This window comes from Trichomycterus rosablanca, chromosome 6 (assembly GCF_030014385.1).
Source record: "Trichomycterus rosablanca isolate fTriRos1 chromosome 6, fTriRos1.hap1, whole genome shotgun sequence".
NCBI lineage: Eukaryota > Metazoa > Chordata > Actinopteri > Siluriformes > Trichomycteridae > Trichomycterus > Trichomycterus rosablanca.
In genome coordinates, this window is record NC_085993.1 from 32,022,282 (window position 1) to 32,040,636 (window position 18,355).

Below are 18,355 nucleotides of genomic sequence, written 5' to 3' on the forward strand. Positions count from 1 at the left end.
CAGTTAAAGAACAGATGTTAAGCCTATTGTGAAAGGCCTAAAGATTCATAGTTCATAGATGTTAAACAAAAGTTTCTTACATTTACTTTGAGTTTTATTTAATTGCAGACAGGAGATATTTCATGTTTTATCTGCTCAACTTCATTTCATTTGTTAATAAACATCAATTCCCACAGTTTAGGCCTGCAACACATTCCAGAAAAAGTTGTGACAGTAAAGCATTTACCACTTTATAACTTGCGCCCTTGGCCTTTATGCACTGAAATTCCTTCCGATTTCTTGAATCGTTTAATGATATTATGCACTGTAGAGGGAGAAATCTGCAAATCCTGTCCAATCTTTCTTTGAGGTACATTGTTTTTAAACATTTCAATAATTTTCTCACACATTTGTTGACAAACTGGAGATCCTCTGATCATCTTTGCTCATCAAAGACTCAGCCTTTCCTGGATGCTGCTTTTGTACCAAACCATGATTACAATCACCTGTTGACATCATGTTTGGAATCACATAATTATTTAGATTTTTCACCTCATTACTAGTCCTAAATTGTCCCCGTCCCAACTTTTTTTTGGAATGGATGTTTATTAACAAATGGAATGAAGCTGACCAGACAAAACGTGAAATATCTCGGGTTCAAACTGTCTGCAATCGAATAAAAGTCAAAGTAAATGGAAGGAACACTGTTTTTATTTTATTAGCATTTTCCATACTGTCCCAACTTTTTCTGATTTGGGGTTGTAATTGAAGATTAAATCCACAACCATAAAATGCACAAAACCCAGGGAATACTTTGTAAATCCACTGCATATTAACATAACAGAAACGTACCTGGTATACAGCTCATTTAAACTTGGTCATACGCTTTAGTCATCATGTAATAATTCAAGAAACAGCTTATTGTACGAATATATAAAAACTTTATTTTATCACTTTAGTTTAACAGAAAGCTAAAGTATTTGCAACACAAATAAAGAAACATTTCACATGATCTGCAGTGGATATATTGATATATATTTTAAATGTTGTGAAAGACGCATCACAAATTTAGCCTTTAAAGAAGTATTGGAATTTAAAAATTATGCTTCAAAAATAATGCTGAAACAAAATTCTCAAAGGGTGATTTTCACCAAATATAGCTGTCAATGATCATCAGTGTGTCTTTAAACAACATATGAATGGAAACCTAAATAAACAGCACCCAAGAATTATTGCAGCTTGTCACCTGAGTCTTACCCACAAACCTGTCACACAATCTGATTTCATTGACAATATTGAAACTTATTTAGTGTAACGGAAGACTAAGATGATCATCATGTGGGTTCATTTAATTTCTGGCTCAGTCCATTGGTAGTACCAGTTTCTTGGTAAGAGTGTATTTTGGTTCAGGCATCTGCTTGTGTCCCGATAGCACTTTGGTGCTCACGCTTGCATTCACCTTTGTAAGAATTGACAGGATGTCCTCATTCCTGTTAGGGAAACCAAAAATATATTATCAGTGTACTACAAACTTTCACATCAACAATTCTTAAATCTCCACACAGAGAGGACCCAGACCGCTCCACCTGAGGATCGAACCCAGGACCTTCTTTGTGAGGCAACAGTGCTACCCACCCAGCCACCGTGCCGTCCAGATGTCATGCAGAAGAGAGAAAAGTTGCAAATAGAGAAAGCTTATTCCTTAATTTGGTCCCAAGTGCTATTAGTTACACTATAGGGAGACAATGGCACCATAGTGCCCTGTCTGAAAGAAAAATCAGCGAGTTGCTTTTAATTATACTAAAGACACACAGAATATGTAATACTTCAAAGTCTGAAGTTAATTCACAAAAGTAAATATAATTATATTTAGAATGGGTATCAGTCAGGGCAGTGTGTGATTTTTATTCTTATGAATAAAAGAGGTAGCTTAGCATTTAAGGTACACGACTAGTAATCAGAAGATCGCTGTTTCAAGCCCCACATCTGCCAGATTCCACTGTTGGGCCCTAGGGCAAAGCCCTCAACCATCAACTGCTTGCAATGTATACTCCAATAGTTAGAATTGTGGATAAAGATGTCTGCTAAAGGCTGAAAATGTAGAACAGGGTGACGACAATTAATGTGTTGAATTAAATTTAATCAATTCTAAGACCTGATTATGTCACAATAAATGTTATTTTTGCATTAACAACCAAACAACTTCTTCTCCATGTGTTAATGAACCACAACCAGTGTCTGATACTAATTCTGGCAATGACCACTCTTTATACTTACCTAGGGCAGCCAATCTCCAGCTGCTTGCACAGCTCTTGGATATAAATAGATCCCTCTGTTGGGTGGCGGAAAGACTTGTAGTACTCCACTGTAGACATCCCAATTAAGAAGTCAGCTTTAATGGGGATGCTGTTCAGACCAGATATTTGGGCATCATCCACATACATTTGCTTATCCTCAGAACCTCCATCGCCCATCCATACACCCTTTTGCAGCTCATCACCCTGGCATGCCTGAATAAAGAAGAGTTTGGGCTTGCCCATGAGTGTTCTGCAGAGGGCAAACGGCTCAGTGAGGTCTCGGATTGAAACTGTAACACCATCAACACCACACACAGAACCCTTTTCTCCATGTGAAAGGATGCAGCACACGAAAGCATCCATTTCAGAGTGTTTATTCTCTGAAAACTCGCGGACCGCATCTTTAATTTTTTCACTTGGAAGATCTCTTCTTTCTTCCACTAAAAAATTCATCCTCTTAAAAACTCTGGTAAGAGTGTCTGAAAAACAGTAATGACATGATGGAGAGAAAATCAGAAATAGATTTCTAGGAGGCATAAAGGTTGAGCTGTTTAAGGAGTGTGATGAAAGGTCCGAAATACCTCTATCCATGTCCGTCCCCTTTCTGTTACCAAACGATGTACCATGAAAGTCATAGTTGTTAATAATCAGACAGTATCCTAGAGGCCGATGGTTCATGGGATAAAAATTCTTCTCCTAAAAAGATATACAAACTAATATAATCAACCATCTCCACATTTACAAAAATGCTACAACAAGCAAATTGTATAACAATAATGTGCTCTGCCATCCAGCTGGGCGGCCACATGAATAACAATTGACTGTTGTTCACAGGGTATATATATACCTGTATTCCATCTGTTTCTCTACTTTTTTATCCTGCTTTCACCCTGTTATTCAATGGTCAGGACAACACACACTAACCACCACCATGTCATTGTTACTGAAGTACTAAGAATGATCCAACACCCAAATAATACCTGCTCTGTGGTGGTCCTGTGGAGGTCCTGACCATTGAAGAACAAAGTGAAAGCAGGTTAAAAACTGTCAAAAAAAACTGCATGTATCAATAAAGGCTGACACTTAGTATTTAATGCAACATAATGAAACCAAAGTATGACACACTATCGTGTATATAGTGTATAATAAAGTGCTCTGTGTTTTAAATCACCTCTTCAACAGCTGCCGTATCTGGAAAAAAAACAACATCAAAAACAGTGTCAAAATGTTGCTATATTCAGTTTACAGATTAAAAAGTCACTTTGACTGCCAAACCAAATAATTGCTCATACCTAGTGGTTGAGATGGGGGCAAGAAATGCTCCCTCAACTTAGGGAAATTCTTCTGAAGGTCTTGGCAATGCAGGAGCTTCTCAAATCTGAGACATGTCTCGTTGCCCTTGTTCATCACTATGTCTAGAAGATTTGTGACAATTTTTTCCTGGGTGTGGTTGGAGTGGTTAAGATTGTTGTATTCACGCGTGGTGAGGATATTTTTCTGCTGGGCAAAATTTAAGATATTGCTGGCATCCATCAACAAAGTGTCAATGAGGAAGACCTTGTGCTTTCGCAAAGTCTCCATGTCTGTCTGTAAAATAAAACAGAATGTGAGTGACTGTTGTTTAAAGATAAACTGAACATTTATTACATTCATCCAGACTTAGAGTGGACTGCACACAGCTTCATATAGTGCAAAATGACTATATTATGACTAACTGATGAATGATTCTATGACCTACTAGCTAATTAATTTTATGTTTTTATTTATTTTTTTATATTTAGGAATTTAGTTTGTTTCTAATACTTTAGCCCAAGCTTTAATTAAGCAATCTGATTAAGGGATATGAATTATCATTACAATCTGATGATATATTAACTATCATTGTTATTATACATATGTACTATGTGTTATATTATACTATGAATTTTGAATGTCTGCTTTGTAAGCATTATTTTCTTCAGATATTTACTATTATTATATTTGACTAGGTATTATATTTTAGTTACATTACACTTTTAATCTTATACTATAATTAAAAATTACTTACCATGCAAACACCATTTTCTATAGAAGTTAAAAATAACATTTTGTCAAATGTAAAAAAAAAATAAACAAGACTGTATGATAAGCTAACCTGGCATATGGTGACCTGGCAGGTGGGCAAATTTAAAATTTGGATAAAACATAAAAAGGCATAAAAAATTAATAAAATGTTTTTAAAGTCCATTTTGTTAAAGTTTTCCAGAAGTGCAGATTTTTGTGGAGAGGACTGATCAATAGTATTGTTACATTACTTTCACATACTGAAATTACATTTATCAGAATATTAGTTCAATTTTACTTAGACACAATGCTATTTCTACAATTCAATTTAGATTTCTTATAACAGTTACATTTTACTTAGGATACATTTGTACTTTTCTTACAATACTATTGTTAATTTTAACTTTAGATGCAGTACTATAGTTACCTTTTATTGATTTTCAAAACATACCATACGACTTTGATATTACACCATTGTTACACTTTTGTTTAGATACAACACTACTGTTACATTTCTATTACATTGTTAAACATTACTTTAGATATTAAATATTACTTTAGATATTAAAATTTTAAGATATGATGTGCAGCAGAAACAACAAAATATAAAGCTAAAAGTTTTAGGTGCTAATTAGGCAATGTAAAGGAACTTGCGTAGTAAGTTCTATTTCTATTTCTATTTCTATTTAATTTAGGCTGGTGGAATAAAATAAACAGGTGCTTTCTGAGCTCACATAATACCACTGGTATCATACATAATTAAACATCAGGTAACAGAAACCTGGTAGTAGGCAGAAAAAGCCCAGAAACTAAACTAAACAGGTGTGGAGAAGACTTTCAACATTACTGCTTCTGCACTGAGGTAAATGTAAAGACATACAATCACAATACATTTATTCAGAAGGTATTCAGACTGTTTGCACTTTATTGTGTTACGGATTTAAATTTGAATGGATACAATTGTCATTTTTACCCATCAGTCTATACAGCTAAACACAATGATAACATGATAAAAACATGATTTTTATAGTTTTTCAAAAATTAAAATCTGAGTTCACAAAAGTATTCAGAACTTTTAATGTGGCTTTTTTGGTCTGATGCAGTCTGTTTGTTATTACTAAGATGTGTCTAGACTAAACCTGAACTATATGTACTAAATCAATTTAAATTCTAGGTACTAAATAAACCCCAACTGCATGGCAGCAGTGTTATTAATTAACTCCAGGGTTTTATCTGTTCAGAATGTTTGTGGTTAACTTATGTTACTGCTAGGTGTGACTACATCTTCTATGACAGAGCTTTACACAACTTTATTAGTCTCATTGTGAAACTACAAACAGAAACCTGGGTTGTGGAGTGTCACATATCTGGCAATTAGTTGGGCATTTTAGCTTCAAGCATCTTTGTCATTTCCATTGTTCAAATAACGAGCTTCCTAAAAAATATTTAATCTAAAACTAATAAAATAAAACTCGATAGGTGTGGAGGTCTAATAAACTAGCCCAGCACCTCTGAGACCCTGGTTAAAATCTCATTGGTGCTATCAGCCAGCCAGGCATCTACACAGACACGATTGACTGTTGTGTGGTTGGAGTGATGGCTGGAGCCCTGTGATGGATTAGTGCAGTGTTCAGGTTATTCCTGCCTTGCGCACATTGTTTTCTGGAGAAACTGGACCACTCGTGACCCTGACCAGGATAAAGCAGCTGATAAAAAATAAACGGAAAAATAACATATTATAACTACTCATAATTTAATACAATTTAATACAAAAAAGAATGTTAGATGATGGTCAGCAGGATATATAGTAGCTGTTTAACACGGCACATGATAAGGGCTGCACTGTAAAGATGCGATGGAACAATCTGTGGTTAAAATTATTACAATTCTTAATCTATGAAGACTTTGGAGACTATAGATATATTATATATCTAATGTATAATAATATAATATATAATAATATTATATATAATATAGGGTGATCATATTTTGATTTTTAAAAAAGAGGACGCTTGGTCCGGGGAAGAAAGGGGTGGATAATTTTATGTCGTTGGTGACACCATGGCAATGTGTATGGGGTACAGGTTTAAATAGTTATATTTAAGTAGTTACAGTTTATAATATGTATGTTTTTGCATTGGTTTGCATTGTTTGTTTTTAGGTCTTGTTAGGAGTGCATCTGTTTTGTTAAAATAAGTCTGATTTTCACGTGCACATACTAACACAGAGACTCTTGTCAACACCGTGATGGCTCTGCATTTTGTGGAAATTGCTCAGCAAGCACTAGAAGACACACCTTACTGCTGGGTTTCTACTGATGGGAGCAAGTAAATTAAAGTGAATTAAATTAAAGTTAAAAATAATACGTCAGGTCATATGATTGTGCAATACATCAAAGAAACAAATAAATAAAGGGATTTTTATTTATAGATGACAACTGTTTTTTAATTTGTTGTTATAACTGTTTAGGGCTTAATGCTGAATGTAAAGGAATAAGATTATCTGACCATAAAGGCCCTTGTTAAAGAGCAGCTGTACATTTATTAAAGTTAAATATCCAGAGGTGGAAAGAGTACTAAAATATTGTACTCAAGTAAAAGTACTATTACTTTAATGAATTTTTACTTAAGTACGAGTAAAATTACTAGACTAAAAATCTACTCAATTAAAAAATAACTCATTTAAAATGTACTCAGAGTAAACGTTATTTGGATATAAATCTCACAAAAGTTGTTTTTTATTCAAATATAATAGAAAAAACATGTTGATACAACATTTAAAACATTTAGGGATGTGTAATGTGTCATTTTAGTACAGACCATCCCATAAAACCTTTTCAAACTGTATAACCACTAGTGATGGGTTGTTCGTGAACGATCCGATTCTATTGAACGGCTCTTTAAAATGATCGAAAGGAACCGAGTCGTGCCTTTGGGAGTGGTTATATACAGGGGTTGGACAAAATAACTGAAACACCTGGTTTTAGACCACAATAATTTATTAGTATGGTGTAGGGCCTCCTTTTGCGGCCAATACAGCGTCAATTCGTCTTGGAAATGACATATACAAGTCCTGCACAGTGGTCAGAGGGATTTTAAGCCATTCTTCTTGCAGGATAGTGGCCAGGTCACTACGTGATGCTGCTGGAGGAAAACGTTTCCTGACTCGCTTCTCCAAAACACCCCAAAGTGGCTCAATAATATTTAGATCTGGTGACTGTGCAGGCCATGGGAGATGTTCAACTTCACTTTCATGTTCATCAAACCAATCTTTCACCAGTCTTGCTGTGTGTATTGGTGCATTGTCATCCTGATACACGGCACCGCCATTGGATGCACATGGTCCTCCAGAATGGTTCGGTAGTCCTTGGCAGTGACGCGCCCATCTAGCACAAGTATTGGGCCAAGGGAATGCCATGATATGGCAGCCCAAACCATCACTGATCCACCCCCATGCTTCACTCTGGGCATGCAACAGTCTGGGTGGTACGCTTCTTTGGGGCTTCTCCACACCGTAACTCTCCCGGATGTGGGGAAAACAGTAAAGGTGGACTCATCAGAGAACAATACATGTTTCACATTGCCCACAGCCCAAGATTTGCGCTCCTTGCACCATTGAAACCGACGTTTGGCATTGGCACGAGTGACCAAAGGTTTGGCTATAGCAGCCCGGCCGTGTATATCGACCCTGTGGAGCTCCCGACGGACAGTTCTGGTGGAAACAGGAGAGTTGAGGTGCACATTTAATTCTGCCGTGATTTGGGCAGCCGTGGTTTTATGTTTTTTTGGATACAATCCGGGTTAGCACCCGAACATCCCTTTCAGACAGCTTCCTCTTGCGTCCACAGTTAATCCTGTTGGATGTGGTTTGTCCTTCTTGGTGGTATGCTGACATTACCCTGGATACCGTGGCTCTTGATACATCACAAAGACTTGCTGTCTTGGTCACAGATGCGCCAGCAAGACATGCACCAACAATTTGTCCTCTTTTGAACCCATAATGTTGTGTGCATTGCAATATTTTGAGCAAAACTGTGCTCTTACCCTGCTAATTGAACCTTCACACTCTGCTCTTACTGGTGCAATGTGCAATTAATGAAGATTGGCCACCAGACTGGTCCAATTTAGCCATGAAACCTCCCACACTAAAATGACAGGTGTTTCAATTATTTTGTCCAACCCCTGTATGTAATGAAGTGAAATGTAAGCCCAGTTTGGCTACAAGTTATACAACAGATGATTTATTGCAATTATTTTAAACTATTTTTGTTATTAAAATATACTTGTTGTCAATTTGTATACTTTTGACAACAATCTTTTTTTCTCATGTAAGTGTTGTTTGAATTAGATGATTGTTCATTATTGATATTAACATCGGGGCTGTATTATAGTTACAGTAGCGCCTCTCTGGCCATTTTTTTAAACGGCTCTTTAAAAGGAACCGAGCCAAAAGATCCGACTCCCCATCGCAGAATTTATTGCAGCAGTTTCCCAGACGCGATATTTTTAGCATTTATTTTACTCAGTAACGGATGTTATTTAAAATGTAGCGAGTTCAGGGCTCTAGACTAACTTTTTGCACTGGTTGCACTGGTGCGCCTAACTTTTTTTCTTAGGTGCACCAGCACAAAAGTTAGGTGCACCCAAATTTTCGACCGCATCGCATTTAACACCGCAGTTTTACAGGTTCACTTTTTTTTTAATCGTTGTCCATATAGGCAATATCGACTTGTAAATGATTAACAATTTGGTCAACATGGCCTCATTTGATGATCTGTTTGCTGCTGCCTGCCGCTGAAAGGCAGCAGAGAGAGGGGGACACTTGGGCAGTACATTTATCCCGGTGTTCTGTCGATTTGTCCTACCCTATCGAAACTTCCTACCGTAGCGCAGATTTATAAATCTATCTGTCGATTTGTCCTACCCTATCGAAACTTCCTACCGTAGCGCAGATTTATAAATCTATCTGTCGATTTGTCCTACCCTATCGAAATGTATTCCTGTAGTAAATATTTAAGTTTTATCGATCTGTTCTTATTAAAATTATGTCTATCATATTATAAATTATAGGTATCTTATTATAACTAGTGGTAGCACATCTCGATAGGTATGTATCTTATTATAAACAATAGGTAGGACATCTCGATAGGTATGTATCTTATTATAAACTATAGGTAGGACATCTCGATAGCTCTATATCTTATTATAAACAATAGGTAGCACATCTCGATAGGTCTATATCTTATTATAAACAATAGGTAGGACATCTCGATAGGTCTATATCTTATTATAAACAATAGGTAGGACATCTCGATAGGTATGTATCTTATTATAAACTATAGGTAGGACATCTCGATAGGTATGTATCTTATTATAAACAATAGGTAGGACATCTCGATAGGTATGTATCTTATTATAAACAATAGGTAGGACATCTCGATAGGTATGTATCTTATTATAAACAATAGGTAGGACATCTCGATAGCTCTATATCTTATTATAAACAATAGGTAGCACATCTCGATAGGTCTATATCTTATTATAAACAATAGGTAGGACATCTCGATAGGTATGTATCTTATTATAAACTATAGGTAGGACATCTCGATAGGTATGTATCTTATTATAAACAATAGGTAGGACATCTCGATAGGTATGTATCTTATTATAAACAATAGGTAGGACATCTCGATAGCTCTATATCTTATTATAAACAATAGGTAGGACATCTCGATAGGTATGTATCTTATTATAAACTATAGGTAGCACATCTCGATAGGTATGTATCTTATTATAAACAATAGGTAGGACATCTCGATAGGTATGTATCTTATTTTAAACAATAGGTAGGACATCTCGATAGGTATGTATCTTATTATAAACAATAGGTAGGACATCTCGATAGGTATGTATCTTATTATAAACTATAGGTAGCACATCTCGATAGGTATGTATCTTATTATAAACAATAGGTAGGACATCTCGATAGGTATGTATCTTATTATAAACTATAGGTAGCACATCTCGATAGGTATGTATCTTATTATAAACAATAGGTAGGACATCTCGATAGGTATGTATCTTATTATAAACAATAGGTAGGACATCTCGATAGGTATGTATCTTATTATAAACAATAGGTAGGACATCTCGATAGCTCTATATCTTATTATAAACAATAGGTAGGACATCTCGATAGGTATGTATCTTATTATAAACAATAGGTAGGACATCTCGATAGGTATGTATATTATTATAAACAATAGGTAGGACATCTCGATAGGTATGTATATTATTATAAACAATAGACAGCGCATCTCGATAGATCTATGTCTTATTATAAATAGTGTTAGCACATCTCGATGGGCTTATATTTTATTACAAATGATAGGTAGCACACTTGATTTATTGACCTGTCTCTCAGACATTTATCTTAATTTTTAATTTATTTATTAGGATTTTAACATCATGGTTACATTCATGACAGGGCAGGTAGTTACTCATTACACAAGATTTATTAGTTCACACATTTAATATCAAACACAGTCAGAGACAGTTTTGTATCTTCAATTTACCTCACTTGCATGTCTTTGGACTGTGGGAGAAAACTAGAGCACCCGGAAAAAAAACCCCACATACACATGGGGAGAACATGCAAACTTCTCACAGAAAGAATCCACCTGTAAATGGAGCCCAGGACCTTCTTGCTGTGAATCAACAAAGCTACCCACTGAGCCACTATACAGCCCATACATCTCAAATAATTGTGTAATTTTTAAACTAGTTTATTAACAACAACACATCCTGAGTCTCTGGTGGATGTGTCTACATTTTTTACATATGTATTTTGGGTGTGATTTGTTATATTCTGCACATTAAAATGTACCCAACTACTGTCACACTGCACCTGAGTAAAACAGGTAACAATGCTGTACAAATCAGTAAATAATGTTCACAATAACTTTTTAATAATAAAGGTAAAATTAGATAAAATATATCTGTATATCTGTATAATATAGCTGCTCTAAATATCTATCATTTCAATCATGCTCTTGTCAGCTCTGTCTTGCAGCATGGAGCAACTTATGCAGTAATCCTCTGCATTGTCTTAAATCACCACTCAGCCCTGCTGTCATGAAGTTCACTTGGCTTTATAATTCCTATTAATTAATGGAGACAGTGGCAAAATCTGGTTTAAAAAAACTAGTTTAAAATGTTCAATAACAATATTACCTCCAGCTATTTATACATGCATATGAACTTGAGTTCATCCTGAAAAACTTATCATGTATAAGCACTCTGTAGTTCTAAAATTACTGACTGTAGTTCATCTGTTTCTCTACATACTTTTTAACCTGCTTTCACCCTGTTCTTCAGTGGTCAGACCCCCTACAGGACCACTACAGAGCAGGTATTATTTAGGTGGTGGATCATTCTCAGCACTGCAGTGACACTGACATGGTGTTAGTGTGTGTTGTGCTGGTATGAATGGATCAGACACAGCAGTGCTGAGTTTTTAAACACCTCACTGCTGGACTGAGATTGGTCCACCAACCAAAAATATCCAGCCTACAGCACCCTGTGGGCAGTGTCCTGTGACCACTGATGAAGGTCTAGAAGATGACCGACTCAAACAGCAGCAATAGATGAGCGATCGTCTCTGACTTTACATCTACAAGGTGGACCAACTAGGTAGGAGTGTCTAATAGAGTGGACAGTGAGTGGACACTGTATTTTAAAACTCCAGCAGCACTGCTGTTTCTGATCCACTCATACCATCACAACACACAATAACACACCACCACCATGGCAGTGTCACTGCAGTGCTGAGAATGATCCACCACCTAAATAATACCTGCTCTGTGGGGGTTCTGACCATTGACGAACAGCATGAAGGGAGCTAACAAAGCATGCAGAGAAACAGATGGACTACAGTCAGTAATTGTAGAACTACAAGCGAGTTCTTTTGGCTATGTAGTGTGTATATGTAGTGTTGGCTATGTAGTGAGTATTATATGTATATACAGTATATGTATGTATATACAGTATGTATATATATATATATATATATATATATATGTGTATGTGTGTATGATGTATGTACATTTTGATTTTGTAGTAAATAATATTCTAACCCGAAGAACATCTTAATCTCAAATAATTAGAACTAAACTGACAGGGGAGCAGCAAAAAATAGTTGTACATATACAAATAACTGAGTACATAAAAAACGTAATAAATGCTCAACATATTCATTCAGTAATTCACTTTAAACTCAACTTTAACTTCAAACAACCGTTACTGTACATATTGAACTGCTAATAAAGCACAAAACTGAAAAATAACCTAATACATTTTGTGTTGTCATAATGTTAAGGTCGCAGATGGTTATTTAAAAATGATTGGCTTTTCTAGATGTATGAAAAACGCATCTAAAATTACCAAAGGCATGTATAAACGTGGTTAAATACAACGTTAACACAGCATTATTAAGATACACAGTTATTTAACTGTAATCAATCAAGTACAGCTCATTTAAGCACTTTGAATATTTTTATATAGCTTTTTTTTTTAAAGTCACATAATAACAGCATTACATACACTTAAACTTTAAACTTTTTAAAGAATTAAAACGAAACCATACGTTACTAACCGCTAGAACAAATACATTAGGCAAAGGTAGCACAGAATTATAGGCGTTCCCCGCAACGAGTCAAAACCGATGTGCGCATGCTCAGTAGGACAAATCGATGGGTAGGATAAATCGACAGAACACCGGCATGTAATGGGTTTTATAGATGCATTGTGCTTTTTCAGCATTTCAATTCGAAATGTATTACAACCAGTCACAAATGCACTATCGCTCTTCCTACACTCTTTACAGTCAATGATAGTATTATAGTAGACTATAATACAAATTATAAAAATAATAATAGAGTAAATGTGTGTATGTATGTGTGTATATCTGTTTATATGTGTGTGTATGTGTGTATATCTGTTTATATGTGTGTATGTGTGTACATCTGTTTATATATATGTGTGTGTATGTGTGTATATCTGTTTATATGTGTGTGTATATTTGTGTGTGTGTGTATATCTGTTTATATATATGTGTGTGTATATTTGTGTGTGTGTATGGGGCTCTAGAGTGTAATCTTAAATGCAGTGCATTATATTATCGGCTTTACTGTATCGTTTACACAGAGTCCCAAAATCGCTTGCGGAGCAATCACTGTGTGATTACATGTATACTGATATTTCATTGTCTTTTAGTTATTTTTATATTTTACTTAACGAAAATATTGTCGTGTTTTAACTTTCATTATCGCCGCACTTTACCGCTAGCATTAGCCACTTGCTACTGTAGAGGGTCGGCTCACTTAGCCGCTGTGCGGTGGGGATGCTACAGGTCTTTTGCTGTGCGGTGGTGGAGGTGTGGGAATAAAAGCACACGACATAGTAGAGTCACTTTAACTGTTTAGTCAGGACTTCCAAGAGCGTTCCAGCACCCGAACTTCCATCCTGGGGCTATACGGCGAGTCTCATATACGAAACTAAACAAACTGCACATAACCAGGTGCTGCATTCTGATTGGCTGAGCTGAATGTCACATACCGCCGCTACAATATTGTCCCGCCCTTCACTATCTCTGATTGTGTGTTTGTTGTTGAACCACAGGGAGACTTTCAGAGTCGCGGAGACTTTTTTCCCCCTCGAACGGCTGGTCGCACCGGTGCGACCTAAGATTTTTTTTAGTCGCACCATTGAGAAATTAGGTCGCATGTGCGACCAAATTGGTCGCACACTAGAGCCCTGGAGTTACAATTCTTAATACAAAACATACTTAAGTAAAAGTAAAATTACTGGTTGTAAAATCTACTTTAAAAAGTACAAGTACACAAAAAACTACTCAGTTACAGTAACGCGAGTAAATGTAATTCGTTACTTTCCACCTCTGATAATATCTCAACAGCATAATCATATTTTCAGTTCTTCTTACTTTTTTAGTTCTTACCCACCTTGATTGGCGGTAAAATAGTGCAAACAGGATTAATTCTTTTATATATATATTTTTTTTTTAATGTTGACTTTACACACCTTAAATCCCGAGAGAAAACGCGGCAAAATTCCGAAGGTTGCAAAAATAGCTGAACAAAATTCTCAAATGTCGGTCTGCTTAACTTTCTTCAGTTTCTTTTCCTTGAAGCTGGCTGTAACAAGACTAGCATTATTACTCCAAACTGAAACTAAAATAAGCTTCCTAATAGGGTCGTTCTTTTTTGGTGTCAGATTACTGAGGTTGCCAGGTCAATGCAAATTGCAAAACTATCCTACTTCCAACGTTTGTAAGATTTATTTGATTATTTGGATTTTAACGTCCTGTTTTACATTCTTTGGTTACATTTATGATAGAAGCTACAGGTTACACAAGATTCATCAGTTTAAGTCTTTAATGTCAAACACAGTCATGGACAATTTTGGACAATCATGGACAAAATCTCCAATTTACCTCACTTGTGGTAGAAAACCGGAGGTCCCAGAGGAAACCTATGCAGACTCAGGGAGAACTTGCAAACTCCACACAGAAAGGAACTAAACCCAGGACCTTCTTGCTGCAAGACAACAGTGCTACCTACCAAGCCAACTCAGGTTAAAAACTGTCCAACGCATTATTAAAAAGTAGAAATACAGTGGGGAAACATCATCTTCGAGGAAGGAATGTGGTCGGAAAAAAATATTGAATGATCGTGATCGGCGATCGGCCAGTCAAGTTCTTCCACACCAAACTCACTCATCCATGTCTTTATGGACTGGTGCGCAGTCATGTTGGAACAGGAAGGGGCCATCCCCAAACTGTTTCTACAAATTTGGGAGCATAAATTGTCCAAAATCTCTTGGTATGCTAAAGCATTAGAAGTTCTTTTCACCGGAACTAAGGGGCCGAGCCCAACTCCTGTTATAATACCACTGACAGTTGACTGTGGAATATTTAGTAGCATAGTAGAATATTTAGTAACATTTCACAGCTGGACTTGTTGCACAGGTAGCATCCTATCACGGTACCATGCTGGAATTCACTGAGCTCCTGAGAGTGACCCATTCTTTCACTAATGTTTGTAGAAGCAGTCTGCATGCCTTGGTGCTTGGTTTTATACACCTGTGGCCATGGAAGTGATTGGAACACCTGAATTCAATGATTTGGATGGGTGAGTAAATACTTGGCAATATAGTGTATGTATACTAATTTTGTTCCACTCCATGATCAAATAATGTCCTGATTTATATGTCTAGTCTTAAAAACAAGAAGACAAATGCCCTTATTTGTCATATATACATATACAGATGTGCAGTACAATGAAATTCTTTCTTCGTGTATCTCAGCTTGTTTAGAAGCTGGGGTCAGAGCGCAGGGTCAGCCATTGTATGGCGCTCTGGAGCAGAGAGGGTTAAGGGCTTTGCTCAAGGGCCCAACAGTGGCTGCATGGCAGAGCTTGGATTCAAACTCTCAATCTTTCAGTTGATAGCCCAAAGCTCTACCCACTAGGCTACCACTGTTCCAAGCATTGGTGAAACATATCATGGAGGCATATTATTTTCTATAATTAATTTTATACAGTAGTAATAGCAATTTTTGGCCTTAGTATAAGTTGGCTAAATAAACTATAAATATTTGTAGTATTAATAAACTGGTTTTGGTCTTGCAAGTGAGGAACAGTGAAACTAGAGATTTGGTGGTAACTCCACATTTCTCACCTCTATACAGGTATCGCTGTCTGAAGTGTCTAAATGTGCATGTGTGCCAAAACTGTTTCCTGACCAAGAGATTCACAAGAAAGCACAAGCTGGTCCATCCAGTTCTAGAGTACTGCACTCAGGTAATGTTGCTAGTGCTCTTACAAAATGGATTACATTTAACAAACTAAATACAATGGCTAAATACAAGACAGACATCACGTGCAATTTTAAAACATATGAAAATATCACAACCGTCTGTAAAATGTCAATGCCTTATCTTAAGGAAATCAGTTACCATAGTCCTCTCTGTTTTTGCCACATAATCTAATTGTTTCCAAGTATTAAATTTTCCTTTCACATCCAAAACAATACACAGTATGTAGACAGACTAGTCTTGCACTTGGGTGTGAGTAAGTGAGAATGACTGGGTGTGTGATGCCCTGCAGCAGATTGGCATCCTATATAATATATATATATATATATATATATATATATATACACTGCCTGGCCAAAAAAAAGGTCATCACCTGGATTTAACTAAGCAAATAGGTAAGAGCCTCCCATTGGATAATTACTGCATGGGTGGTTATGTTTCAGCTGGCACCAAGTTATTTAACCCTGACTGATGCAGTGAGTAGCTTCTCATTTGTTAAACAACCATGTCGAAAGACACGTCCTGTGGTCGTGGAAGGTACCTTGTATATATATATATATATATATATATATATATACAGTGCCTTGCAAAAGTATTCAGCCCCCTTGAACTTTTCAACCTTTTGCCACATTTCAGGCTTCAAACATAACGATATGAAATTGTAATTTTTTGTGAAGAATCAACAACAAGTGGGACACAATCGTGAAGTAGAACGAAATTTATTGGATATTTTAAACTTTTTTTAGAAATAAAAAACTAAAAAGTGGGGCGTGCAATATTATTCAGCCCCTTTACTTTCAGTGCAGCAAACTCACTCCAGAAGTTCAGTGAGGATCTCTGAATGATCCAATGTTGACCTAAATGACTGATGGTGATAAATAGAATCCACCTGTGTGTAATCAAGTCTCCGTATAAATGCACCTGCTCTGTGACAGTCTCAGAGTTCTGTTTAAAGCGCAGAGAGCATCATGAAGACCAAGGAACACACCAGGCAGGTCCGAGATACTGTTGTGGAGAAGTTTAAAGCCGGATTTGGATACAAAAAGATTTCCCAAGCTTTAAACATCTCAAGGAGCACTGTGCAAGCGATCATATTGAAATGGAAGGAGTATCAGACCACTGCAAATCTACCAAGACCCGGCCGTCCCTCTAAACTTTCAGCTCAAACAAGGAGAAGACTGATCAGAGATGCAGCCAAGAGGCCCATGATCACTCTGAATGAACTGCAGAGATCTACAGCTGAGGTGGGAGACTCTGTCCATAGGACAAAATCAGTCGTACACTGCACAAATCTGGCCTTTATGGAAGAGTGGCAAGAAGAAAGTCATTTCTCAAAGATATCTATAAAAAGTCACCTGGGAGACACACCAAACATGTGGAAGAAGGTGCTCTGGTCAGATGAAACCAAAATCGAACTTTTTGGCCACAATGCAAAACGTTATGTTTGGCGTAAAAGCAACACAGCTCATCACCCTGAACACACCATCCCCACTGTCAAACATGGTGGTGGCAGCATCATGGTTTGGGCCTGCTTTTCTTCAGCAGGGACAGGGAAGATGGTTAAAATTGATGGGAAGATGGATGGAGCCAAATACAGGACCATTCTGGAAGAAAACCTGTTGCAGTCTGCAAAAGACCTGAGACTGGGACGGAGATTTATCTTCCAACAAGACAATGATCCAAAACATAAAGCAAAATCTACAATGGAATGGTTCACAAATAAACGTATCCAGGTGTTAGAATGGCCAAGTCAAAGTCCAGACCTGAATCCCATCGAGAATCTGTGGAAAGAGCTGAAAACTGCTGTTCACAAACGCTCTCCATCCAACCTCACTGAGCTCGAGCTGTTTTGCAAGGAAGAATGGGCAAAAATTTCTGTCTCTCGATGTGCAAAACTGATAGAGACATACCCCAAGCGACTTGCAGCTGTAATCGCAGCAAAAGGTGGCGCTACAAAGTATTAACGCAAGGGGGCTGAATAATATTGCACGCCCCACTTTTCAGTTTTTTATTTCTAAAAAAAGTTTAAAATATCCAATAAATTTCGTTCCACTTCACGATTGTGTCCCACTTGTTGTTGATTCTTCACAAAAAATTACAATTTCATATCGTTATGTTTGAAGCCTGAAATGTGGCAAAAGGTTGAA

General features: G+C 36.7%; 1 protein-coding gene across 1 annotated transcript; it reads right to left on the reverse strand.

Annotated features, from left to right (window-relative positions):
• Positions 1 to 966: 966 nt before the first annotated feature.
• casp8l1 (caspase 8, apoptosis-related cysteine peptidase, like 1) lies at positions 967 to 14,503 on the reverse strand. Its single transcript, XM_062997675.1, has 6 exons — positions 14,417 to 14,503; positions 3,569 to 3,863; positions 3,448 to 3,467; positions 2,858 to 2,972; positions 2,257 to 2,755; positions 967 to 1,469 (listed from the first exon to the last, which is right to left on the reverse strand). The coding sequence occupies exons 2-6, from the start codon at positions 3,855 to 3,857 to the stop codon at positions 1,340 to 1,342; spliced, it is 1,053 nt and encodes a 350-aa protein (XP_062853745.1). The 5' UTR covers positions 3,858 to 3,863; positions 14,417 to 14,503; the 3' UTR covers positions 967 to 1,339.
• Between the last annotated feature and the right edge of the window lie 3,852 nt (positions 14,504 to 18,355).

Excerpts from the sequence above, each read along its gene's own strand:
- casp8l1 (XM_062997675.1), bottom strand. The coding sequence starts at position 3,857 with ATGGAGACTTTGCGAAAGCACAAGGTCTTCCTCATTGACACTTTGTTG. Across the intron at positions 2,973-3,447 it reads ATACGGCAGCTGTTGAAGAG|GAGAAGAATTTTTATCCCAT; the intron begins GTGATTTAAAAC and ends ATATCTTTTTAG. Across the intron at positions 2,756-2,857 it reads GGGGACGGACATGGATAGAG|ACACTCTTACCAGAGTTTTT; the intron begins GTATTTCGGACC and ends ACTGTTTTTCAG.